Source organism: Dasypus novemcinctus, chromosome 31 (genome assembly GCF_030445035.2).
Source record: "Dasypus novemcinctus isolate mDasNov1 chromosome 31, mDasNov1.1.hap2, whole genome shotgun sequence".
Classification (NCBI taxonomy): Eukaryota; Metazoa; Chordata; class Mammalia; order Cingulata; family Dasypodidae; genus Dasypus; species Dasypus novemcinctus.
In genome coordinates this window covers 44701148-44727638 of record NC_080703.1, presented here as the reverse complement: position 1 = coordinate 44727638, position 26491 = coordinate 44701148, and the positions used below count along the sequence as shown (strand labels likewise).

The 26491-nt window shown below is 45.1% G+C and overlaps 1 protein-coding gene across 3 annotated transcripts in view; it reads left to right on the top strand.

Moving 5' to 3' along the window:
* Positions 1–26491, top strand: part of CPNE4 (copine 4) — a 509926-nt gene that overhangs the window by 84276 nt on the left and 399159 nt on the right. For all 3 annotated transcript variants that reach the window (XM_058290594.2, XM_058290593.2, XM_058290595.2), the window contains one exon: positions 19720–19900. In XM_058290594.2, coding sequence (XP_058146577.1) covers positions 19720–19900 — 181 coding nt within the window. The remainder of the gene's footprint in view (positions 1–19719; positions 19901–26491) is intronic.

Here is a 26491-nt window from a genome sequence, read left to right as displayed (position 1 = left end):
CCTTTGTAAAAGAATGTGGTTGGTCAAGATGCACCAACTCTTCTCCTAATTGGGACCTCAGCTCCTCCCTCGCCTTTTTTTTGTCTTTATTATTATTTTTTTAATTAAGTGGGTCCACCAATTCCCTCCTCACTGAAGTGACCCTTGCTTCCTTTCCTGAGACGCTCTGCAGCACTCCCATGCAGAGGCTGGACTTCACTGAGTGGCTGTTGTGTTTTGGGAGCTTATTCCCGAAAGATCCTACCCGTGTGATTGGTAGAGCATGTTTCCTCAACTGAAACCTCCCTGAACTTTATGGAGAATGAGTAAGTGTAAGTTGTTTGTGCTAAAACATCCGGTAGTGATATTTCCTGTATGAAGTATTGGCCTGTGCGTTGATTGGGAATATTGCTAATCAGCACCCTTAGCATCCTGTGTGTGAGCTCGTTCTTTCTCACCTCCCCACGGTTCATCTGCCTTGCCTCACCTTGTGAGAGCCAAAGGCGCAGGAAGGGAAGCAGAGATTTAGATCACAACCTTAAGGGAAAGAGGTCACATGAAAGGTAGGAACTCTTCTTTAGATTCCTATGTGTGAGGCCCAAAGAGACACAAATGCAACTGCTGGTGTTCAACTGGGCGTGTCCAGCTGCAGGCACTGAGCCTTGCTGTGGGGAGCACTGAGCCAGGAGCTATAGGACTGTCAGTGCTCATTGGAGGCACACTGAGCCTTGCTGTGGGGAGCACTGAGCCAGGAGCTATAGGACTGTCAGTGCTCATTGGAGGCACACTGAGCCTTGCTGTGGGGAGCACTGAGCCAGGAGCTATAGGACTGTCAGTGCTCATTGGAGGCACACTGAGCCTTGCTGTGGGGAGCACTGAGCCAGGTGCTATAGGACTGTCAGTGCTCAGCTGAGCATGTCCAGCTGCAGGCACACTGAGCCTTGCTGTGGGGAGCACTGAGCCAGGTGCTATAGGACTGTCAGTGTTCAGCTGAGCATGTCCAGCTGCAGGCACACTGAGCCTTGCTGTGGGGAGCACTGAGCCAGGTGCTATAGGACTGTCAGTGCTCAGCTGAGCATGTCCAGCTGCAGGCACACTGAGCCTTGCTGTGGGGAGCACTGAGCCAGGTGCTATAGGACTGTCAGTGCTCAGCTGAGCATGTCCAGCTGCAGGCACACTGAGCCTTGCTGTGGGGAGCACTGAGCCAGGTACTATAGGACTGTCAGTGCTCAGCTGAGCATGTCCAGCTGGAGGCACACTGAGCCTTGCTGTGGGGAGCACTGAGCCAGGTGCTATAGGACTGTCAGTGCTCAGCTGAGCATGTCCAGCTGCAGGCACACTGAGCCTTGCTGTGGGGAGCACTGAGCCAGGTGCTATAGGACTATCAGTGTTCAGCTGAGCACGTCCAGCTGCAGGCACACTGAGCCTTGCTGTGGGGAGCACTGAGCCAGGTGCTATAGGACTGTCAGTGCTCATTGGAGGCACACTGAGCCTTGCTGTGGGGAGCACTGAGCCAGGTGCTATAGGACTGTCAGTGTTCATTGGAGGCACACTGAGCCTTGCTGCACCGAGCTCTGTACCTGGTGCTATAGGACTGTCAGTGTTCAGCTGAGCATGTCCAGCTGCAGGCACACTGAGCCTTGCTGTGGGGAGCACTGAGCCAGGTGCTATAGGACTGTCAGTGTTCAGCTGAGCATGTCCAGCTGCAGGCACACTGAGCCTTGCTGTGGGGAGCACTGAGCCAGGTGCTATAGGACTGTCAGTGTTCATTGGAGGCACACTGAGCCTTGCTGCACCGAGCTCTGTACCTGGTGCTATAGGACTGTCAGTGTTCAGCTGAGCATGTCCAGCTGCAGGCACACTGAGCCTTGCTGTGGGGAGCACTGAGCCAGGTGCTATAGGACTGTCAGTGTTCAGCTGAGCATGTCCAGCTGCAGGCACACTGAGCCTTGCTGTGGGGAGCACTGAGCCAGGTGCTATAGGACTGTCAGTGTTCATTGGAGGCACACTGAGCCTTGCTGCACCGAGCTCTGTACCTGGTGCTATAGGACTGTCAGTGTTCAGCTGAGCATGTCCAGCTGCAGGCACACTGAGCCTTGCTGTGGGGAGCACTGAGCCAGGTGCTATAGGACTGTCAGTGTTCAGCTGAGCATGTCCAGCTGCAGGCACACTGAGCCTTGCTGTGGGGAGCACTGAGCCAGGTGCTATAGGACTGTCAGTGTTCATTGGAGGCACACTGAGCCTTGCTGCACTGAGCTCTGTACCTGGTGCTATAGGACTGTCAGTGTTCAACTGGGTGTGTCCAGCTGCAGGCACACTGAGCCTTGCTGTGGGGAGCACTGAGCCAGGTGCTATAGGACTGTCAGTGCTCAGCTGAGCATGTCCAGCTGCAGGCACACTGAGCCTTGCTGTGGGGAGCACTGAGCCAGGTGCTATAGGACTGTCAGTGCTCATTGGAGGCACACTGAGCCTTGCTGCACCGAGCTCTGTACCTGGTGCTACTAGGACTGTCAGTGTTCAGCTGAGCACGTCCAGCTGCAGGCACACTGAGCCTTGCTGTGGGGAGCATTGAGCCAGGTGCTATTGGGCTGTTAGTGTTCCCTGGAGGCACACTGAGCTGCACCAAGCACTGTTCCAGGTGCTGCTAGGACTGCACGATGGCACCGCTCCAGGGAGCACCATCACCTTACACATCTGTGCAAAACACGCCCCCTTAAGTTGTGCAGTGAGATGCCCTTACATCCATCATCACAAATAATCCAATCGCCCGTGAAGGAAATGGCAGTATGGACTCATTTTATAAGGGAGAAAACTACAGCAGGGCAATTCATCTACCCCAAGTGGATGTGCAAATAACCTCTCTTTCCCCTTCACATCCGCTCTCTGTGCTTGCCCGCCCTGCTCTTTACGGGCCATGCCAGCTCCTGCCCTGGACATCGGCCTCCACCTGGGCTTTTCCAATGGGGACCCCTGGAAGGTGGGGCGGAAGGACGGACGTGAGTCAGCGTGTGTATTGCACCGGCCCCCGCCTTGCAAGGTCGTCCTGGGAGCTGTCGCTGCTGTCCTCCCCCTGGGCTGGGGCTGCTGTCCTTGTCCTTTGGGCCTGTGTGACAGCAGTTTTGCTCCTTCCAATTGGGGTTGCTGCACCCCCCAAGGCTCCCCTCCGAAACCTTGTTTCCAGTACTGGGGTGCCGTCTATTTCCTGTATGGACCCCAACTGATGCAGGCTAGATTTCAAGGTGAAGCTTTCTGACAGAAAACTGAAAGTTCCTTCTATTTCTTCTTGCTAAGCCATTGGAAAATGGCACAACTTTACAGCAGTACCTATCAAGTCCCGTGGATGCTGACGAGGACCGCCGGGTGATGCGTCCAAGCGCGTCCTGGCAGTCTCCCCGGCACACTCACAGTAGTACTTGTAGCCTGGAGGCTCTGCCCTGCACCTGCCTCTTGTGGAGATGCTCAAGTGGTTGCCCGTGGAAACCCACTGGAGCGGTACTTCCCGTGAAACTGTCCCCCGCGTCTGCTCCTTGGGTGGCTCGCGCCCTCAGTGCAGATCCTTTCACTAGCACCCAGGCTTCGCAGCTCCAGGAGCGCTCAGTTAAAGGTAGAACACCCCACTGGAGTTCGCAGTTTTGACTGGATGGCTAATTGGTGTGTGGGCTCTCCAACGAGACAGCTAAGGAAAAGCGTGGGACACAGAGGGGCAGATCTGATGAGGGAGGGAGAATGCGCAGAGCTGCACTCGGAGCTTGGCCACGATGGACAAGCCCGTGCAGGTGGGATGGCACTGCCAGGCTCCGGGGGCTCAGGGCTGCCCGATGGGGCAGCCGTAAGACAAAGAAGACCAAAAGGACACACAGGCCTGGCAGGCCTTTCTAGGTGCCACTCTACATGTCTGCAGAGGTTTAGTTCTTCTACCTCATCATGAAGCGTCACTCTGATTTCCTATTTATTTTTCAAGCGAAGAATACTTCAAAGTGCACAGATTGTCACAAATTGTCGGGGGATCCCTACAATGAGAGAGATCGTGAGAACAGGAAACTTTCGGAAGAGGGAACAACCCAGAGACACTGCAGCCTGCAGCAGTGCCGTCTCTGCCCCAGCTTCAAAGCACTGAGTCAGCAGGAAGACCACGTGGAGTGGAAGGAGGGAAGTGGTGTGGGGTGGGGGGGAGAGGGCCAGGGCTGCAGGCCAGCAGCTGGGAACAAGCTCCCAGGCAGGCTCTGACCCAGCGACCAGGTGACTCTGGCTAAGTTATGCTACCGGATCGAGCTTCAGTCTCATCTGTAACTAAGATAACCTGTTAATAATGATAGCTACCTCATCGGCTATTGTGAGAATTAAAGAGTTAATTCAAGCAAACAGCACAATTCCTGGCACAGCATAAGTTCTCACTCGATGCTAGTCATCATGGGTATTTTGCACCTAACGATTATGCAGAAAGGGAAGGAAGCAGTACTATTTACAGTTGGTGGGACGGTGCCAGAGACACTTAAATGAGACTCTTGGGTTTGCTGGAACTGGTCCTGTCTGTGCAATGCAGAAGTGTCTTGTAGGGCCCCTTTGGTTCATTCACCCATTCAGCAAATATTTCTTGATTGTCTTAACGTGCCGAGCCCTGAAGGAGGCGTTGGGCCCACAGTGGGGAGCATTCCCAGTGTCTGTCTTGTGCAGTTGCCCTGGGAGGGTGGGGGTAGACCAGGGAACAGATACTTACAAAGCGGGTGCGCATGGTCTAGGGATGATACAGCCAGCGTGCCAAGGCACACGGAGGGGGCCGTGGAGCGGAGCAGGGGCTGGAAGGCAAGATGCCTGGAATGTATAGGTGGTTTTCCCCTATGCTGGACTGACCCCTTAGTTGAAGAGAACAGAAAGCGGATTGAACAGCAGACTCAGGCTGAAATTAATTCAATAAATGTTTATTAAGCATCTTGCAAATTGCCCGACATTGAGCTAAGAGCTCTGAAACTCCACCAGGGACTTTGTCTATTTGGCTCACCTCACAGTGAAGGTCTGTAGACTGATAGGATGGTGATGTGATGGCGCTCAGGGTGCCAAAGGCTATTTGAATCCAGGGCTTCACCCTGGATCTCTGGTCTCCAGTGGGCTTAGTGTTCGTAACGAGGCAATCTTGTGCTGCTTATTTGGCAAAAATAAACGAACAACGAGTTACCGCACCTGTCAGCTCATGGTATCTTCTGGAGCACAGCAAACGTGTGCTTTGTGGGGATGGTGATTGGTGAAGAGAGAAAGGAGAGGGTGCAAGGAGATCTGAAGCCTAAATCTGGCAGAACAGAAAACCTGAAGCGTCCCAGAGGTCGGGGGACTCTCTCCCCCTTCAAGACCTCCTCCATGCACAGCACAGAAATCTCTGCAGCTGTGGTGTGGAGGACACTCTAGCTCTGCTTTCTCGCCATCGTCTTGAGATTGGCCCTCCTCACTGGACCGTATCCAATGCCTCGTTACTCGCTGTCAATATCCAGAAGCCTCCGTGCTGGAGCAGCCAATTTGCTCTTCATTCCCTTCAATTTCTCTGTGCCCTGACAGAGCTGTCAAGGAAACAGAAGCTCATCGCATCTCAGCTTCCTGGCGATGCCGGGAGCCCTGAGATCTTCCACGCCATCTGCTGCAGTCTGCCCAGCAGAGTGGCCCTGCTCAGCCTCTGCCTCAACGAGCGCGTCCGTGCAGGCAGGGGCTGGACATGGCTTGGGGCCCTTTTGTGACCGCCCCTCGGGAAGACTCAGACGCACTCGAGGTCTTGAGGTGGACTTTTGTGTGTTTGCCATACTCAGTCACTGCAGAGTGCTTTCGCCCTTTCAGACCCTGCCTGCCACAGTCGGATCCCATTGATGGCAAAGGGTCAAGGGCATTGGGGGTCACCGGTTTGAAAGGTTTGCCCCAGTGACTAGGTTTGAGCTGCTTTCATGGTGAACTTCACATAGGATTTCACGGCCAACCAGATTTAAAACATGACTTACAAAGCTTTCATGTTAAATACAATCTCAATTACATCTGCAAATACTTTTTTTGGAAGCAGACTGATAAAAATTTTAAATGATCGACACTTTAACTCACTGCTGTGGTATGTATAGGTAATATATTCTACATTTCAAGCATCAATAATCTACAACAGGAACTCGTGTCCCTGCAGGGTGTTCTTATCATTTTATATTCCTGTAGTTCTTCTCCAATCAAGAAATGCCCACGGGTTAATTGTCCTTATTTTACAGTGTTTGTCAGATACTAACTTTTTTTTTTAGGAGGTACCGGAGATTGAACCCAGGACCTCATACATGTGAAGTAGGTGCTCAACCACTGAGCTACACTCGCTCTCCAGAAGCTAACTTTTTTAACACCTACAAATTCTTCTCTATCCTGCTTGTCACTGCCAACACTCTCTTCCCTTGGGAGTTTCTTACAATTTTTAAAATTAATTTCTCTGATCCATACTTGCCTCTTGTTCCTATAGATTCTCCGTAGTCGATTCTAAGGGACAAAGCCATCCAGTCCTTCCTGGTTGTCCCTCTTGTTATTTACATGAAAATATTGCACCATATTTTATTTTAAATTGAGTATAATAAACTTTAAATGTATTTTTTTTTAAAAAGCACCCAACTAGATAGACCAAAGAAATTTTTCTACTGATCCTTAATTGCCATGACACCTAATTATTTATTTCCTTCTTTCCTTAAATGGCTAACTTGTTATTGAACCCTGCCAGAAATGAACTAATCTCCCCACCACTGGGACGTCCCTCGGAGGTGAAATTTCCACAGCCTGAAGGCCGTTTCCTCTCCTGATCCCTTCCTTTGTTCCAGCTGCGGATGAGACAGGATCAGCCCTTTCACTTTCTTGACTCTTTCACTTTCTTGCTCTTTACTCTCTTCCAGGAAGATCACAAAGATGCCAAATGTCTCCAGTTTCCCTAAAATTCTCAATAAATGTAGAATAACTTGTCAATTAACCACCGAAACCAGAATACACATGTTTCTCTGCTCAAATCTCATTTTCTGGGTGACCCAGGGCAAGTCACCCAAACAGTCTTAGGCTTTCCTCTGTACAGATTGGAAGAGTCTTAGTGTGTCCTTCAGAGGGTGATGCAAGGACTTTGGGATAGTACTGGGCCATCATAATTATATACAAATATATTTTCCTTTTTATTCTCTTCCCTTTTTTTCTCTCCTATTCCCAATCCCAAAAGATATATTTTGCCATTCAAATACAGTAGTAAAAATTTCTTATTTTCCCCTCAAGAAGAGCCTTGTTGTGCACAATATTAAGTTTACTTATTTTTATGTCATGTGCCAGTTGATGGGGATCCACAGGTAGAAAGATGGAGGGCTGTGCTCTCATGGAATTTACCGTTTTGTGCAGAAGACAGGTGAGTTAATTGGTGACTTTGATCATGTGAGCTGACTCTGCTGGCACAGCATGAGCCCAAGGTGTCGGGGGAGTCTTGAGGATGGGCAACCAGCTCAGCCCAGCATGGCTCTGGGAGGCTTCCTGGAGTAGGTGATGTCTGAGCTGAAACCATGATGAGTAAGGTGGGGGGAGGCGGGAGGGCATCCTAGACAAAAGAATAGTGCAAAATCGTGAAAGCAAGAGAAAGGGGGAGAGAGAGAGAAAGAGAGAAAGGGGCACCTTTAGCAAACCATCAGTGGCTGGAGGAAGGAATCCTCAGATCTTCATGAAGATGAATTTGTGAGAACACCCACATGAAGAAGACCTTGCGATGGTGCCTGTTGCAGAGGACCACGGTCTACCCTGGCTCCAGCTTTGCTTTGAGGTTTCTGCTAACAAGGTCATGGCGCCATTTTCAAAGCCGGGTCAAGCGTGAGCCTAAGTGGGAGCAGAGCAGTTGGCCTAGCTCTGACCCTGCTGTATGAGCCCCAGGGACACACAGGTCAGCGAGGCAGCCCTTTCCCTGGTTGGTAACACCTACATTCACATGTATTTGTTAAGTTTGAGGGTTTATTCTCTTTCACAGCCAGAGAGTACACCTGTGTCACCACCTTCATTATCTCATCTTTTCTAGGGACTGAAAGCAAAATAAATGGTCTGCATCCTTCTGCCATGTAAATCTACACTTGTGGTTTCCAAATTTTGTTGCATATTAGAATCAAGTAAAGAGCTTTAAGAATTCTCAATGCTCAAACCTCATTCCATTAAATCGGAATGTCTGGGGTGAAGCAGGAGTCGGCATTCTTGATAGATTCCAGGGGATTCCTAGGAGCAGCAGAGCTGGGAAACCACCATTCTACACGTCTGAGTATAATTTGATCTTCTCTTTACAATCCAGTTTTTCCTTTTCCATCCTTTTGTTTACTTTTGTGGTCTTCTCTAAATCCTTTCTCTATAACATCGATATAGTTTAGTAAGTATTTGGTCCAAGTTCATGGTTAAATTAAGTTTATACCTGGTTTCGGTTTCTCTTGCTTTCTCCTCGCCACTCTTTCTTCACTGTCTTGCCTGAGAAGTTGGCGGTTGCAGTCAAGGTGGAGATGAGTGGCTCTCCAGGGAAGAGAGCAAATGAGGACTTGGCATGTGGTCTCTCCTAGTACCGGCAAAGCCCGCCCATGCACTGCCCCTTCCCCTCCGTGTGCGTGGAGGGCGGCCGTCCTTCCGGACCTCTCAGGGTCTGTCTGCACACACACCACAGGCAGCCACCCCCATCATCTGGCACCGGCAGGTGAGAGAAAGCCCACAAGCCAAACTCAGCTCTTGTAAGTCCTTTTAGCACTTCTTCATCCTGCCTCCACCAAATGGTGGGAAGACAGATTGCTCTTATAAAAGAAAACATCCATTTGCATGAATTGCTTTGATGTGAGGTTCACATTTGTTGAAAAGTGCTTTGGAGCAACACCATTCATTTTTAGTCTTAGAAAGGAAGGAAGGGAGGGAGGACGGGAGGGAGGAAGGAAGAAAGGATGGAAGGATGGAAGGAAGGAAGGAACGAAGGAAGGAAGGAAGGAGAAAGAAAAGGAGAGAGAAAGGGACAGAGGAATGCAGGGAGGAGGAAAGAGAGAAGGGAGGGAGAGAGGGAGAGAAGCAAGCAAGGTATGAACTGGAGACACATGTCTCATAGGGTAACCACTAGCCACAGGTGGATTAAGATGAAATAAAATTTAATTCAGTCCCTCAGTTGCTCTGGCCACATGTCCAGTGCTCCGTAGCTGCCTGTAGCTCATGGCTGCTTTGTTGGCATCGTATACATAGAACGCTTCCATCCTCAAACAAACAGCTGTTTGAACTAGAGATTGTGCTCTGTATCTTAAGGAGGTATTTCTTCTTATACTTTGTCATCTACTCAACATCCTCTTCTTTCCCCAAATGCACCAACTAAGCAAAAGCATGCTAACTCTAGGATGTAATTACAAGCAGATGAAGCAAGCTCTTAAATGAGAAGGTGTAGGAGAGGAGCAAGACCCAAAAGTAGATCAGCTATCATGCTTTTTCAAGGAAATTGCCTTCTGGCTTCTGAGGCTGTCTGTAGTTTCTCCCACTGAACATAAAAATAATCTTGCTCTTTTTTTCTTTCTTTTAAGTTTAGCCACATATATGAGACCAGAAGCACAAAATCGATTTTTCGAGCCCCCAGGTTCCTGTTAACATGACATTCGTGGAAGAGCCCAACCTGTGATTATATTAAAAAGGGAAAATAACAGAACAAAAGAAGGCTGGGATTTGATCTTTCTTCTGGGTAAATTTAGTTGCCTGAGAAACGGGAGGAAACTATTTCTGTGCCAAAATAATAAAGCATCATCTGAATTTGCTTTCTCTCTCTCAGGAGCTAGAGTTGCCTTTGGAAAGGCTGTAATAGGGCCTAATAGTCGTACTCTTTCCTTTGATATTTTGTTTGAGTTTTGCTTTAAAGAGTTTCCGTCAGCCTTTATAATTATCCAGTTAAATTTATACATCCAGTTGTTCTCCCCAAAATGGATGACATTTGAGTGCTATAAAAGAAATATGAATGTGATGCAATGAATATAGTTGCTTTCTAGAAAAATCTCATCTTTATGTCTCACTGTTAGAACCAAAACTGTGAGCCTAGAAGTTCCTAGAATATGGATATATCTAATTCCTTATGCACAGTTTCCCAAGAAAGCTTTTTTTCAGGAAATAGGGTCTCTGCTTGAATTTTCTTTTGATCTCTCTATTTCAAAATTGGAAAGCTCAGAAAGTAACTAAACCAAGATTGTACTGCACCTTTGGGTATAGTGTATTCTAACAAACCATTCAGGCACACATATCGTCAACACCTTAGAAAATGGTTCTAACTGTGTTTATTAAAACGGTGGCCTTTTGTGCTTCTCAAGCCCTGGGCGTCTAGGTTTTGGGGATTGTAGCTCCACCAACTGCAACTAAGTCATCAGATGCTCAGGGGCTGGGGCAGTCGGAACGGAACGCTGCCTTCCCAACCTCTCCACTTGTTGATGGAGCTACCATTGCAACTAGAGCTCGGAAGCAGCACGAGCAGCCTCGAGAGTGAGGGGAGAAAAGAAAAGCGAATTGTAAGGAATACTAGCACACGGTCTCATTAATTCACACACTGCGCCTTAGGGATTTATGAAGTTTGCCACTGCGTGATCTAGGAAGGAATTTGCTATGCAAATTAAGAGTGTCAGCCATTTTGTAAGAAATACTTTAAAATAGGGTTTGGAGATCCACTGGACGCAGGCTCCTTTGGGGCACGTTACTTAACTCCCGTGCATCCCTGTTTTCTAATCCGTGGAACGAGGCTGACAATAACTATCTCCAGAGGATGATACAAGGATTAGATGAAACAATATATGAACAGTTTATTATGAGTGTGGTTAATATGAGCGGCTAGGAAAATAAGCTATTTTTAAAAGACGAGGGCAAAAAGAATAAATAGTCACAGCTTCTTTCCCTTTCTCATCCTCTTAGGCAGATTCAGTGTTTGTGCTGCAAACTGGCTGCTGAAGGGGCCTGGGCGGGGCAGGCCGTGCTCAAAGAGGGGAGGGACCCAGGGCAGACTGAGTTCCAAATCGAGGGGTCCTCTAAGAAAGGGAAATACACCTGACAATCGAGAGTCCCGAGAGGAGAGCACCAGGAAGTTTTGGGGAGCAGACAAAAGGCAGCGAGGGGCAGCTGCAGCGGGTATCAGGGCGCGTCGGCCCAGAGCATCTTGGAGGGGTGTGCTGTGCCGGTCACCAGGCCGCTCTCCTGAGGGGCTTCTCAACCGGCTGCCCCTGAAAGGCCATGCAGCCGAGCAACGGGCATGACCCGCGACCCCTGCTCACACGACCAGGCGTGCTCCGCGGTCCTGAGGGCCGGGCGGCGTGGTGAGGGCAGGGGCTTGGCTACGTGAGCCCTGGTAGGTGCTCATTTCCCCTCACTGCTCCCTTCCAGGTGTGGTAAAACAAATCAACCGTAATAGTTGGCACCTACTGAATGCTCATTACAAACCAGGCTATCTTCCATAGTAATTCATTTAGTTCTAAGACCGCCCTGTAAGATAGGAACTATTATTAGCCCCATTTACAGGTGGTAAAACCGAGGCACAGAAGGCTCAAGTAACTTGCCCAAAGTCACACAACAATCGCGTGGTAGAGCTGGCTTTCAAACCCAGATATCCTGATGCCGAGTCCTCGCTCTTAGTCCCATGCCATTCTGCATCCGATACGTGCGGAGGTCTGATTTTAAGGTACGTGACCTCTGGGGCAGTTTGCCTCGTTTTATAGGAGCTGGGTTTGTACTCCACAACCTTGCTACTGGTCCACGGTCAAGCAAGGTGGACGGTACCTGGAGCAGAATTCCGGGCCCCACCGCAGGCTCTCGAGTCAGAAACTGAGCTCAACGGGCCCCTTCAGGTCTGTGAAGCCACACTCCAGGACGCGCCTCCAGGGCAGGTGGACTCGCCCACGTCTCCGTGCCTTGCTGTGTCCAGCACAGAGCTGCCACTCGAGCTGATCTCCTCTCGCTCTGAGAGCGGGAATGCTGCATGGGAAGTACGTGGGCACGCCCCAGGGACAGGGCACCTGGCTCCCTCTGGCTGAGTGGACGGATCTCTGTGCCTCCTGTGTCCAGCATGGCACCAGGCCCGTCGCAGACGCCCGTCCGTGCTTCTTGAGTTGGGATGGAAATGTTGTGCGATGGAGACATCCAGCGCCGCGTTCTCTAGATGTGCTGTGACATTTGGGAAGGCCAAATAATGCCAAGACGAGCAGAGCAGTGACTGTACCCTTTTCCTAACACAGCTTAAGACAAGCTCGGCTCGGTTGGTTTCCTGTGAACTCGAGCTGATTCCCTTGCCTCTTGAGCTCTCTATTGTCTTGGCATTGTTTGCAACTCATTCAGAAACTAATTAAGTTTCAGGTTCAGTTTGTCCATTAGAGAGTGTGGATATGCTGAAGTGGTGGGTTGATTTTTTTTAACTTAAATTATCTTAGTGAAAGGACAATTATAATTTGCTTCTAAAATTGGCCAAAAGTCAGTTTTCATCAAAATAATTCTCTGAAGACATTAGTCTCTGTAAAACCAGGGTATTGTACGAAAGGCAACAAAGAGGATTTGAAGAGGCCATGAAAACGTATTGATAATCTGGCCATATTAATCCTGCTCTCTCTAACAGAGTGTGAAATTACTTGTTTACTCCACTTCTCTGGAGCTAGAGGTAGCTGATCGCTCGTTGCCAGAGCTGTACTTTGTGATCACCTTTCAGCAGGAGCTTCAGCTGTGCCAAGGCCAACTGACTCCATCTCAGAAGTCAAGGTCAGTGTAGGAACTCATGAACAGTAGCACAGACATCAGGGCTCTTACTTGTATGTTGGCAGGGGAGTTAAGCTGGGTCCTTGATGTGATCTGAAGCTGAGAGTTTTAGCTTCAGTATCCCCACAGTTCTTTCTCCCACAGATGAATGTTTAAGTTGGTTTTATCTCTAGTGCATAAATATTGTCCAGCTGATCACTATTGGGGTTGCAGTAAAGTACTACTAGTAGTCCATGATCTAAAGGAGTTCACATATGGTTTTTATTTCTCCCTTAGAGTGCCTTCTTGTGTCTGCTTGCATTAGCTATTGCTACATAAGAAAATTACCACAATTTGCAGCTTAAACAGAGCATATTTCTCATCTCACAGTGTCTGTGGGTCAGGAGTTTGGCAGAGCTTAGCCGATTCTATGCCTCAGCAGCTCGCAGGCTACAATCCACGTGCCAGCCAGTGCCTCGGTCCATCTGAAGTTCAGCGGGGGGATTTCCGCTTCCAGGCTCACGGGCGTGTTGGCAGAATCCAGTTCCTTTTGGTCTGAGTCTTAGCATCTTTTGGCTTTGGCTGAAGACTATCCTTGCTCCTTGCCTCCGCAGCATGGCCTCTTAGTTCATCAAAGCCAGAAAGGAGAGAGTGTCTTAGCAGGCATCCATTGCTATCCTAGGTGTGCACCTGCAGAAGCGACAGCCTGTTAATTTTACATGTGGCCAAAGGGAGTGAACTCCAAGGTCGTGGGGCCATCCTAGCATCTGAGCCACACCACCCCTGGTTTTTGTTACAGCTGTTATGCTCTAGTTCGTCAACTACCAGGTGGGAAACAGAATCATCTCTGTTGAGTCAGAAGGAACTTTAGAGTGGTGTGGCCATAGGTAAGGGCAGCGCCCTGAGACTAACCGTAGTGGTGAAATAGACCCTGCTGACACTCTGCCCAGACCCTCGTTACCCATCCCTTTACTCACCATGAGTCTTGGCTGCCAACAGCACACAGCTGCCCTTTACTGGAGAATTGCCTGCTTGGTTCTCAGCAATGGGGATGCCACCAAAGCTGAGCAGTTTTGCCTCCCCAACCCTAATATGACTGGCTGGCATGGGGGTAGAAGAGGCTGGCCCCTTTCCTTAAGGTGGTACGTGCTCCTGAGTTCCTAGCAGAACAGGCTAAGCTGGGCTCCAGCTAAGACCTCACTTCCATTTTCTACCCTCCTCAATTGATAAAGCACATCTCAAGTCCTGCTTCAGGCTCTGCTTCTAGGGCGCCAACTTTAGGCTAGCGGGAAACCATCACTACCCACATACCTGACGGAACAAGGCAAAGAAATCATGGGAGCCATTTGAGATTATTTATGAACCCCCAAAAAGATAAGGATTATGTTTGTAAACTGGCCTGTTCATCTGGGCCTGATCCCCTTTGATTGTATTAGATTCAGCTGAGACGTCTTTGATTAAATTATGTTAAGACTAGGGCTTTGATTCAACCACATCAGTAGGGCGTAACTCAGGTCAAGTCCCCATACCCTTGGTAGGCTGATATAAGTGGACACTCACGCAGAAGACACAGGAAAAGAGAGCTCCATAGATGTGGCAGACAAGATAACTTTTATCCTGTGACCCTAGGAAAAGAGATAAGCCATTTGCCGGATAGCCTATAGCTAAGATTGGGATGAAGCTGGGCCCACAGCATCTTAAGAGGAAGAGGAAGCCCTGAAAAATGAGCCCTGTGCCAGTGTGTATCTAAGAGGGAAGAAGGCTGGAGCCTCATAGAAATCGTGGCCATCCTGTGTCAACACATGGCAACTGACTTGGGTGAGAAAGTACCTCTTATGGTACCTTGAGTTGGACTCTTGAGGGCCTTGTGACTGTAAACATCTACCCAAATAAATACCCTCTGTAAGAGCCAGCAGAGTTCTGGTATTTGCATGAGCAGCCCTTTGGCTGACCAATCCATCATGTTACCAAAGCCTCGTGAGAGCTGAGGCCTGGAAGCTGCCTGGCAGAAGTTGTGGCCATACAGGGAATTATTCAGTTCCAGGAAGAGGGGTTGGGAAGAACTGTGCTGTCCTCTCTCTTCCTTTCCCAGTTCTCAACTGGGAATCCTAAGGCGAACCCAACAGAAACTAGCCAACAATGAGCTGGCAGTCCATTGAGGTTAGCCTTTTAGGGGCCAGACCAGGAAAGGGAAGGTGGAGAATCAGTGGGAGAATGATTGACAGTGACCACATAACAGCCCTAGATAAGCACAGATTTTCACTCTCATCCCCATCCAACCGTCATATTGCCACAGACTGACCTTTAGCAAATGCTTATTTGAGTATGCCTGTTTCCCTGCTCCACATCTTCCAAGGGCTTCCCATTGCCTGAAAGAGTAACTCACAAAATTTTTCAATTATATACCCTGTTGACTAAATGTCTCTGAACATGCACTTCTGGTTTATTTGCTTATTCATCTATAAACTATTTGAATTTACTATCATTAATAACTCAGAGGTCTATACACAGTTGAGGACATACCATTAATGATTGTACAAAAATCCACATTTCAAGAAGTCTTCTTGATAATTCTAAACCTTTTGGAAAACTTCTTGTCAACTTTTTGTGATTAGACTGTCATCAATTTTAACCAAGAGAGATGACTAATGGGAAGCTCATACTAGAAGTAGACATGCCACCTCTGTCAATTCATGTTATTTGCTTGTGTCTGCATTATTATATTATATTCAATCAGCAATTTTTTGTAGTAATCCATATTCTGGGGACCAGGGGAGTTAAAACTAGATACAATCATCTGAAATTCACTTACCCAAGCACATGTGACCAAAAATGTAATAACCTGAAAATGATGGAGGGATGAAACCATTGACCCCTCTGCAGTTCCCATCTTATACCTTGTGAGTTGACAAGTAACCATCTGTCATATGGACCAAGAGAGGGCTTCTGTGGCAGCTACGGATTCCAAAGTAGCAGCTGATACATTGGAAGAACATTGAAGAATAAAGTACCCATACCAAGAAGTTGACAAAGCAGCTTCCCAATATTGATAGAGCTGGCACCATTGTTTTACTATCTGCCTCATGAACATGTGTGAGTAATAGGCTCATGTATATGAATCCTCAGATAAGCCACAGTATTTGAGGTGGTTGTCTGCTCTTAGGTGGAAAGTGGTAAGCCCAGTTTGTGTGGGCTTAAAAGACAGAAGACATTTAAAGGAGCTGGTAGAACTTTGGTCTTAAATTAATGCAGGGAGATCTAAGAGGTTTCCATGCTGGTAGTGGCAGAGTGAATGGTTTGTTCTTGGGAGCAGTCAGGTTACAATTATAATAGCCACCACTTTTGGAGTTGTCTACTATATACCTGGCATTGTGCTAATCACTTTACACATATTAATTCAACCTGCTTTCCACAAAACTCTTCATGGTAGGTATCATAAAGAGTTTAGTATCCTGCTTAAGGTCACATGGTTAGTGTGAGGAGAAGCCAAGATTTGAACCAGGATCTATGTGTTTCCTGAGCAGAGTCTTTCATTACACCTCACCATTGAGACCAGGCATTAGAAGAGGTGTCCCATCTACAGAGAAGGCTGGTGTTCTGTACACAGGAGATGGACATGGGCATGAGCCTACAAAGTTAGGGGAAGTTAGAAGAAATGGCAGTGGCTTCTGGAGATGAGAGGCCACACAGCTTCAGAAGAGCACTGTGGATTCCCAAGGAGCCTGTGTATGCACTTGGAAAAGCAGAATTCAAGAGAACATTGATTATAGAATGTTTCCCTTCTTAAAAAGAAAATAAGGAAGGTTCATAACCCTCTCTGAACACAAAGCCCACTAACGAATCCCTTCCCTCCCTCGCTTTTGTTAAAAATTTCATTTCATGTATGATTTGTGCTGTGTTGCTTGAATAATTGGTCTGCTTATGACTTTTAAAAATAGAAGAATGATAATTTATTAGCTGTGCACTCATGATTTGTGCATTTTCTACAGATGAATACAAATTTATTTAAAAATAGAACAAATGAAAACAAGCAAATCAGTAGAGTCAGAAACTAGAATACAAGTTACCAGGGGCTGGAGTGAGGGTAGGGAATGGGGAGTTAATGTTAATTGGTACAGTATTTCTGTTTTGAGTTGCAGTAGTTTGAGGTTATTTATGAATTCCAAAAAGAGAGATTATGTCTGTAAACTGGTCTGTTCGTCCAGGCATGATCCCCTTCGATTGCAGTAGATTCAGTTGAGATGTCTTTGATTACATTATGTGAAGATTAGGATTTTGGTTCAACCACATCAATAGAGTGTAATACAGTTTAAGTCCCTGCCCACTTTGTGGGCTATATAAATGGACACTCACTCAAGAAGATGCACAGAAGAAGATACAGAAGAAAAGAAAAAAGCCCCACAGATACCAGAGCAGAGAACTTTGCCATGGCATGGAAAAGGAGAGAACTTTGATCTTGCATCCCTGGGAGAGATGAGCCATTCACCTGATAGTTGCAGCTGAAGAGAACAGAGCAGCTGAGTAGCTAAGGCCTGAGAGACCAGGCAGAGACTGCCTGCCATCTTGCTTCAACACGTGGTAACTGGCTTTGGTGAGAAATCAACCTTGAGCTGCACTCTTTAGGGCCTTGTAACTGTAAGTGTTTACTCCAAATCAATACCTGTTATAAAAGCCAGCAGATTTCTGGTACTTTACGTCAGCATCTCTTTGGCTGACTAATACATAGGTGATGGAAAGATTTGGTAAAGGATGGTGGCAATGGAGGTATAACATTGTGAATGTGATTGACACCATGGAATTGGATTTTTGAATGTAGTTAATGGGAAATTTTAGGTTGTATATATGGAACTATAATTTAAAAATTAAAAAAAAGCAAACTTTAGGACTGCACAGCACAAACATTGACTAATGTTAACTATGAACTATAGTTAATAATACAATTATAATAAGATAATATCATGGTAACAAAACTACCACACTAATGCAAAGTGTTACTAATAGGGGAGTGGGAATATGGGAACTCTGTATTTTCTGAATGATTTTTCTGTAAACTTACAACTTCTTTAATAAAACAAATTCCAAAAAGTAAAAACTAGAAGGGACATGTGGTCCTGTAAGTAGGTTGAAATAAAAGGGTGTTGTAGCCACTATTCTTTGATGAATTCAAACAATTCTCCATCAAAGGATTTACATGTGGTAAAAAATATAACAATTAGACTAGAAAATAGAAAACTGGCTTCCCAGCCCCAGCAGTGCTTCTAGAACAACTGTATGACATGGGTAAGCTGCCAGACTTCTCTGAGTTTGAGTTTTCTCATGTAAAAAAAAAGTCCCAAGGTTCAATTTAGTGGAAGAAGGGCCAATGCTTCCCAGTTCTGACACTAATCCCGTAACATATGTTCAATCAGATTTGCAAACTCTCCCCAACTCCAAGTTCTCCTTGTCTGATGTTCTAGATCAGGTTTGGCAAACTTTTAGGAAAAGGGTCAGTGACTAGTTCAGGTTTTGTTTCCTCAACTCTGTTGTTGTCGTGAACGCAAGTGCAGGCAATCTGTAACTGAATGGCTATGCCTGTGTTCCAGTGAAGCTGTATTTACAAACACAGCTGGTGGAATGGATTTTGTCTGTGGGCCACGGTTTGCTTACTCCTGTTCTAGAACATTTGTGGCATTCAGTGCAATTTCACTTCAGCATCGATAGGGAAATAATATGTTGACAATAATTAGGTAACCAGGATGGTAGAGGAATGGACCATAAAAAAAATTAAAGGTAAAGAAGAAGAGAAAGCAAGATTAGAGAACCTTGTGATTAAATCTTGGGAGAAGACACTCTGTGACATCTGCTACGAGGGAGGTGCACTGTTAGAGAGGAAGAAGGCTTTGGCCTGGTGCTGTTGCTGAGTCTGGAGGGAGTGGGTGGTATGTGCTTGTGTTTGAGCATATGTGTGTATGTGTGTGAAACAGAGATGCACAGAGGTCACCCAAGGTACTTCCTAACTCGAGCATCACTTAGAATGCTTACAGCTCACAGCTACCCCCTGGGACAGGGGCACCACCGTGTCCTGGGCCCTTACACGGTGCCAGCTAATGAGCGAAGCTTGGTAAATATTTATGGAGGGTGTCACCCCCATCTTATAGATGAGGAAATCCCACCATAGGGCACTATGCTGAGAGATTGGGGAAATCACAGCTGTCAACCCCAAGCTCAGCTCCCAGTGTGCTCAGCGGTGCATCCTTCTCAGGGAAGGAGGACACCACCAGCAGCTGCCCTGCCCCTCCGTGATGTAGGCTGTTTCTGCAAAGGGCTCCACGTAGAGACGGGCAGGGGCCCTGCGCTTATTGGTAGCTGCCCTTTCCACGACTCCAGCATCAGAGGCTCTGGGCTCTTCCCCACACAGTCTATCCCCTACTTTCCCCTTTGGATTTCTGAGTTCTCGTGTGGACAGGTGAGAATGGATATATGCATGAGGCAGGAAATGGGACTTTTTCTTAGAGATGGCTTATGATGGCACTTGAGAAGGTGGGCCGGGGTTTGGAGAAGGGAAATATGGGTTGTTTCTTCAAGTGGGACAATATACCTCTCTGTGCCTTCACATGACAGGAGAGCTGGGTTTTCAGGGAGTCTCAAAAACTTGGGATGTGATTAAGGTGATTAACAAACAAGTCTGCAAAATTTCACACAAGCACGTCCTTAATATAGAACTGAATTGCAGTTTGCAGTCTATTGCACTAATTCATTAATTTTATTTCACAAATTAAAAAAATTTACTATGCAAATATATGCAAATCATATAGGAAAATAGTGTTCTTAGCCAACTGTACCAGTTTGGTGTTTTTCTTTTTTTTTTTTCATTTATGGTTTGTTTCCCTGGAACTGCCACATGCCACTAGGGTGGAAAGTGAGATAATAAATACCTTCAATATTTGAAACTGCAGTAAACAATTTTCTGAGGGTGATTGGAGACTCTCGTCTTTGACAAATATTGCAGTGACTGGCATGTCTTTTTTCTCTCTTTCTTGCCTGAAACAGAATGAAGAAGATGAGCAACATTTATGAGTCGGCTGCCAATACACTGGGAATCTTTAACAGCCCCTGCCTGACCAAAGTTGAGCTGCGTGTGGCATGTAAAGGCATTTCTGACAGAGATGCCCTTTCCAAGCCAGACCCGTGTGTCATCCTCAAGATGCAGTCCCATGGGCAGTGGTTTGAGGTAGGCATGTCCAATAAAATGGACAGAAACCCAACTGGATGGCTGGTTCAAAAATGTCTTGATGTTTCTTGTCTTCATGTGGTTTATTTTGATGAACTCGAAAATTCTAGGAATGAAAATTATCACATTTCATGACGTTTTGGTGTGTCTGTTTTGTTGCTATGGATATTTTTACATTTATCCTTAGTTTGCAAGCCTAAAGCTTTTTGGAGCTGTTTTATTAAATACCAAGAGATACTCACAACCTACTCTTGGCCCCATTTCCTCCTTGAACCTTCAAATGCCTTGAGCGTGAGGGCTTGGGTAATTGGCAAAGGATTGGCAGCGAGGGAGTAACTGACAGGCATGAATCAGGAGAATGTTTTAGGACTGAGGATGCTGATTTTCCAAAATTGTTTCTGGAGATAAAGCCTTGTGGCCAAGGCTGAGTCCATAAGGGCAGATTAGACCTAATTAGAATTTTAGGAATGGTAGCTCCAATGGAGCAAGTACTCAGGGGTTGGGAAAGTGAAGGAGCTCATTGGATGGGAGTTATTTCCATGAGGTTCTGGGCTAAGTGAGGGAACCAGGAAGTCTGGTATGAGCAAGGTAGTCCGACGGGCTCCCTGACCACTAGACAGCAGTTGGGAACCAGCTTTGCTCCTTGGAGATGGATTGGAATACTTACTAGACAGGGTGGTTGGCCAGAACTGAGGAGATGGGACCAAGTCCAAAATGGGGATGGGAGGGGAGTTCACTCAGAACAAATCATGAGTCTGAGGAGAAATATGGGTTCTAAGGAGGGTCATGGATCTAACAGGCAGGAAGCCATGTGGCAACCTAACAATGGTGATGGGACCAAGTCCTCAGGACTGAAGAGTGGATTGATGGACCTGAGCTGGATGTTCTACCTCAGTTTGAGCTGGTTTGGGACTGGAGAAAGACAAATCCTTCCTGTGGGGATCATCAAGAAATTCAACAGTAAGGAAATTGGGGTGGTAGAAGTGAGATTAGGGAGCTGGAATCTGACAAGCTCAATGAGCCTGCATGCATTTCGATTGGCTCTGGAAGGCAGTGCAATCACATTCCCAAACACTCAAGTGTAGAACACCCACTCAATGTTTTCTGACACTCCTTGTTATGCTCGTACATGGCAGCTCACTGGGAAGTGGTGGGAATGGAATCCTGCCAGTATAAATCATTTGTAAAGAGTGACTCTCAGATTTTCAAGAGATGACTCGATTTTTGGGGGGAAGTTTGTTCTTTGAAGGATTTACTCATTTTTGTGCCAGGTTAGACCCTAACCCATCATGGCCCCCATGGAGAAAAGCTCCAGGAAGAGCTATGGGATTCTTTCTGTGCATCCACTGGCTCCATTTCACCAGACGTGGTGCTGATTTCTCGTTAGAGGGGATGGTGGGCATCTGGGAAGGATGGTAATGACTGTCCTAAAGGGTCACATTTCACAAGCTTCATTTTGAGAGTGAGAACTTAATACTAGCTAAACTTTTTTGGATTTGCCCTAAGCACTTTATGAAAAACGACTAATTCGGTCCTTACAACAGTCCTTTGAGGTGTTCTCCATATTGTGCTGATGAAGAAATTGAAGCATAGAAAGGGTAAGTAATATACCCAGCATCACACAGCTCCTAATCATAATTTTTAAACCCAGGCAGTTGAGCTCCAGAGCCTGACTCTTTACTGCTATTTTATACCCACAGTGGGCGCCAGTGTCAATCTTTAGTGGTTTGTGTGGCAGTGTTTTGGGTTGAATTCTGAAGTTGAATTTTTTTACCTCAAAAGTTAAAATAAATTTGATTAGAATTGATTGTTTGTCTTTTTGTTTTTGCTTCTCGACATCTGTTGTAAGTAAGCAAGATTTTTAAAGGGCTGGACTTTAAGGTGAAGGGTGGAATAGAGAGGAAGAGGGTGATGACAGAAAGAGCATCTTTGTGTAGTTACCCTTCCTAAGGAAACCAAATCACTTAGTGGAAATTGGATAATGGGTTTGAAGACATGCTGAGTAGAACAAGAGTAGACAACTACCTGCTTTGGATATTTTGGGCCAAACTCTTCAAGCCTTCCATACTTCTCCCATGTGTTTACAAATAGCTGGACAAAGTCTTCCACCGCACAGTTGAAAGAAGTTGCAAAAGGCCCAAGAGGCAGCATGCTACTTCTATGTACATGTGGGATAGTGTTAAGTTCTCTGTCAGGGAGGTTGATAGAACTTGGTGAGTGGATGAAATTCAGGTGAGGAGGCAGCAGGCATGGAGGAATAAAGGACAGATGGGCAGGTTGCAGGTTTTATTATCTATTCAGTTATATCCAGGGTTTACACTTTTTACTCTAAATATTCCCATTGATCTTGTTCACATTTTTTCTTTAAATTCTTTATTTAACAAAACTAAATGGAATGCATACATTAGAAAAAAAGTCATGTTTGGAACATTACAAGAAATTTGTCTCCTAATACCCCTTTTTCTAATTCAACTGTTATTTGTATATATTCCTTTTCAGTTTTTTCCTTCTGTCAAAAGTATTCTTATATGATTCGGATCATGCATGTAAAATTTTCTGTCTTGAATTTACTGAACAATTTCCCTGTTTTTTTCACTTTGAAGTTGCTTCCAAAAATAGCCAACAGTACAATGCAGTACAATGAATAGCTTTATGTATAAACTTTTCCTTTTTTTTTTTTTTTTGGATGAGCTCTTAGGAGGTTCTGTCAAGATGGAGCTAACAAAGGAAGGGCATTCTTGGAGCTTTTAATATATATTGCCAAGTGGCTTTTCCAAAGTGCTTTGTTACTATGTTACTCAAAGTGTGGCCTGCACATGGCAACCAGGACACAAACTTTTTGTTACAATTGGTGCAGGGAAATAAGGAACTGATGTCACAGTGTAAATTGATTCACTGCTTCCTTCCTGTAGAAAGTCTGAAAAAGCAACATTGTCAGGAGACCTAAACAGCATGCATAGGGAGTAGCTGGTTTAGGTTCCTGTCTTTCAGAAGCACTGTGCTAACAAGTTTTATACCCTTGCAGTAAACATTCAGGATATAATCAGAAACACTGAGCACATGCCAGGTGGCTGAAAAAAAAAGGGGACTTAATTCAGTTAAGTAGCAGCAAAGGACTGGAAATTCTGACAAGCTAAATAGGGGATCATGAGGGAGACAGAGATTAACAGCAGAAAGCAACTCCTTTGTTGGGTGCACCGAGCCAGCTGTGTGGACTTGTAAGAGCTGGTTGTTAAATACTGTGGAATTTTGCAAACCATGAGTGGCCAGGGTGGAAGTATTTATACCACAGACATTGGCGAACACTTTGTATTAGGGCCTTTTATTTCCCCAGAGAGCCAGTTTAACATTTACCAGCTCACCACTGGGTGTGAGGGGCGAAAAAGGAGGTCTAACAGGAGAGCCAAGCAGCTGGGCCCCCCAAGCAGAATCTAATCCATGTGGGCAGTGTGCACCTGGGGACAGCAGCAAGATGGAGAAGACAGAGGCAGTGCTGCAGAAGCTGCCCCAAGGGCAGGTGGGGGCAACCTGGCACCTCCCTGCCTCGTGCTCTCCATTCTCCAACCAGTGCCTTCCTGCTGGAAGCCGACTTGGAAAGCTTTGCAGGGAAAGGTGTAGAAGGCATTCGAAAGCAGAAGGTAAAGGACCAGCATGTAAAGCTTCCAGCCTTATACAGTAGCTTAGAGTCATTCCCCTAGCCATCAAGTAATGCGTATCTATTTAAGGTCAACACCTTTCTTAAAAGTTTTTTTAAAAAAAATTTATTGAAGTATATCACTCGTAAACATACATAAACAATAAGTGTATGGTAATAGTTATGAACTTACAAAACAAACATATATAACATCATACAGGGCTCTCATACCTCATGTCACCTTACCACCAATACCTTGAATTGTTGTGAAAGAATTTTAAAGAACATCCCCAAAATATTATTACTAACCAAAGTATCATACATTTAGTGTATTTTTCCCCAAAGCTAGCCTATTCTTATTATTATTACTATATCATTTATACATGAACATACATAAACAATCAGTGTATAATAAAAGTTGTGAACTTACCAAGCAAACATGCATAACATCATACAAGGGTCCCTTGCACCAGCCCAAGACCAACACCTTGCATTATTGTGAGACATTTGTTAAAAATTATGAAAGAGTATTGTCAAAATCTTACTACTAATCATAGTGCTTATCTTACATTTGGTGTGTTTTCCCCCAACCCATCTTATTATTATTTTGTAAATAAATTTTTATGATATAAGTTGTAAACTTAAAAAACAATCATACACATGTGTAGAATTCCCATGCAACACCCCTCTATCAACACACCACACTGTGGTAGAACACTTGTTACAGATTATATCTGTAGCTATATCATCAGTTTATTACCAGATCTATAGCATACATTTGGCATACTTTTTCCATAATCCCCCATTATCAACACAGTACATCTTTGGCATAGGTGCACGAATATTACATTCTTATTGCTGTTAACCACAGTCCATAGGTCACTTCAGTTGTGTTTTTCCCATGCTTCTCCACAATCCCTCCACCCTGCAAGAGTGACACAAAGGACATTCTTGCATCTGTACCATCAATACAATTCTCATCTACCTCTAGGTTTACTGTGCTATTCAGTCCCTGGATTATTCTCTAGCTTTCTTTCAAATGGCATTTACATCCCTAGACTGCTCTTTCCAGCCACATTCCCATTTATAAACCAGCTGTTACTCACTATAATGTGTCACCATCAACTCTATACATTTCCACACTTTTATAGTAAAGTTAATTGAAACTTCTACAAACATTAAATGTCAGTAGTCCATCTCAGTCCTCCTCTTATTCCCTTTAAGAATGCACCACCTACCACCAGGTCTTGAAGATATTTAACTATATTTTCTTATAGAAGATTTATGGTTTCCTACTTTTATCTTTAGGTTTTGATCCATTTTGAGTTCATTTTTATATAAGGTGTGAGATAAGGATCTTTTTTCCTTCTTTCGGCTATGGATATTCAGTTCTCTCAGCACCATTTTGGAATGTTCTGCCCAAGCTAGGTAGGTTTGACAGGCTTGACAAAATCACTTGACCATACCTGTGAGGGTCTGTTTCTAAACCATCAGTTTGGTTCCATTGGTCTGTGTGTCTCTTTTTATGCCACTCCATGAGGTTTTTTACCACTGTAGCTAGGTGATTTGATTTAAAGTCCAGAAGTGAGAGTACTCCAACTTTGCTTTTCCTTTTTAAGATGTTTCTGGCTATTCAGGATAGCTTACCCTTCCAAATAAATTTGATAATCATGTTTTCCATTTATTTTAAAAATGCTGGTGGGATTTTTATCAGAATTGCATTAGTCTGTATATCAATTTGAGTAGAATTGACATCTTAATGTTAGTTAGTCTTTCAATCTGTGAGCATGGAATGTTCTTTAAATTATTTAGGTCTTTTTAAATTTAACAATGAGTTGTAGTTTTCTGAATATAAGTGCTTCACATATTTTGTTAAGTTTATTCCAAAATATTTGAGTTTTATCTGTCATATTTTATTTTCACCATTCTTTAGATACTTTTAGTTACTTTTACTGATATAATCTTCATTTCTAGACTCTCTTCCAAACCTCTCTCCTGTCTTTTCTTTTTAGACTGTAGCACACCCTTTAGTATTTCCTGTAAAGTTGTTCTCTTGATTATAAACTCTCTCAGTTTCTGTTTAATTCTGAATATTCTAAATTTGTCCTCATTTTTGAAAGACACTCTTGCTGGATATAAGATTCTTGGCTGGAAATTTTTCTCTTGCAGCATCTTAAATATATCACACCATTGTCTTCTTGCCTCCATGGTTTCTGATGAGAAATCTTATAGGGTATCCCTTATGTGGTATGCATTGCTTTTCTTTTGCTGCTCTCAGAATTCTCTTTGTTTTTGGCTTTTGACATTTTGATTAGTATGTGTCTTGGAGTTGGTGTATTAAGATTTATTTGGGTGGGAGTACATTGTGCTTCTTAGATACGAAGATCTATGCCCTTCAGTAGGGTTGGGAAATAACCCTTCTTCCCCTTTTCCCTTCTCTTCTCCTTCTGGGACACTCATGACATTATGTTTGCATGTCTCTTGCTTTTGTTTAGTTCCCTGAGAACTTGTTCAACTTTTTCCATTCTTTTCTCCATCTATTCTGCCATATGTTCATTTTCAGAGGCCATTTCTTTAAGTTTACCAGACTTTTCTTCCTCCTCTTCAAATCTGCTATTATATGATTCCAGAGTATTTTTTATTTCATTTATTGTACCTTTCATTCCTGTAAAATCTGTTTTTTTTCTATGTATGCTTTCAGATTCTTCTTAGTGCTTATTTATTGTATTCTTAATATCTGTAATCTTGCATCTCACTGAATTTATTAAGATTTGTTTGAATGTCTATGATTAGTTGTCTCGATTCCTTTATGTTGTCTGGAGGCTTATCTTGTTCCTTTAACTGGGCCATAACTTCCTGTTTCTTGGTGTGAATTGTAATTTTTTGTTGGTGTCTTGGCATTTGGCATTTCGTGTGCAGTTTCTCTCTTTAGTTCAGGGCTTCCTGCCCTTTTCCTT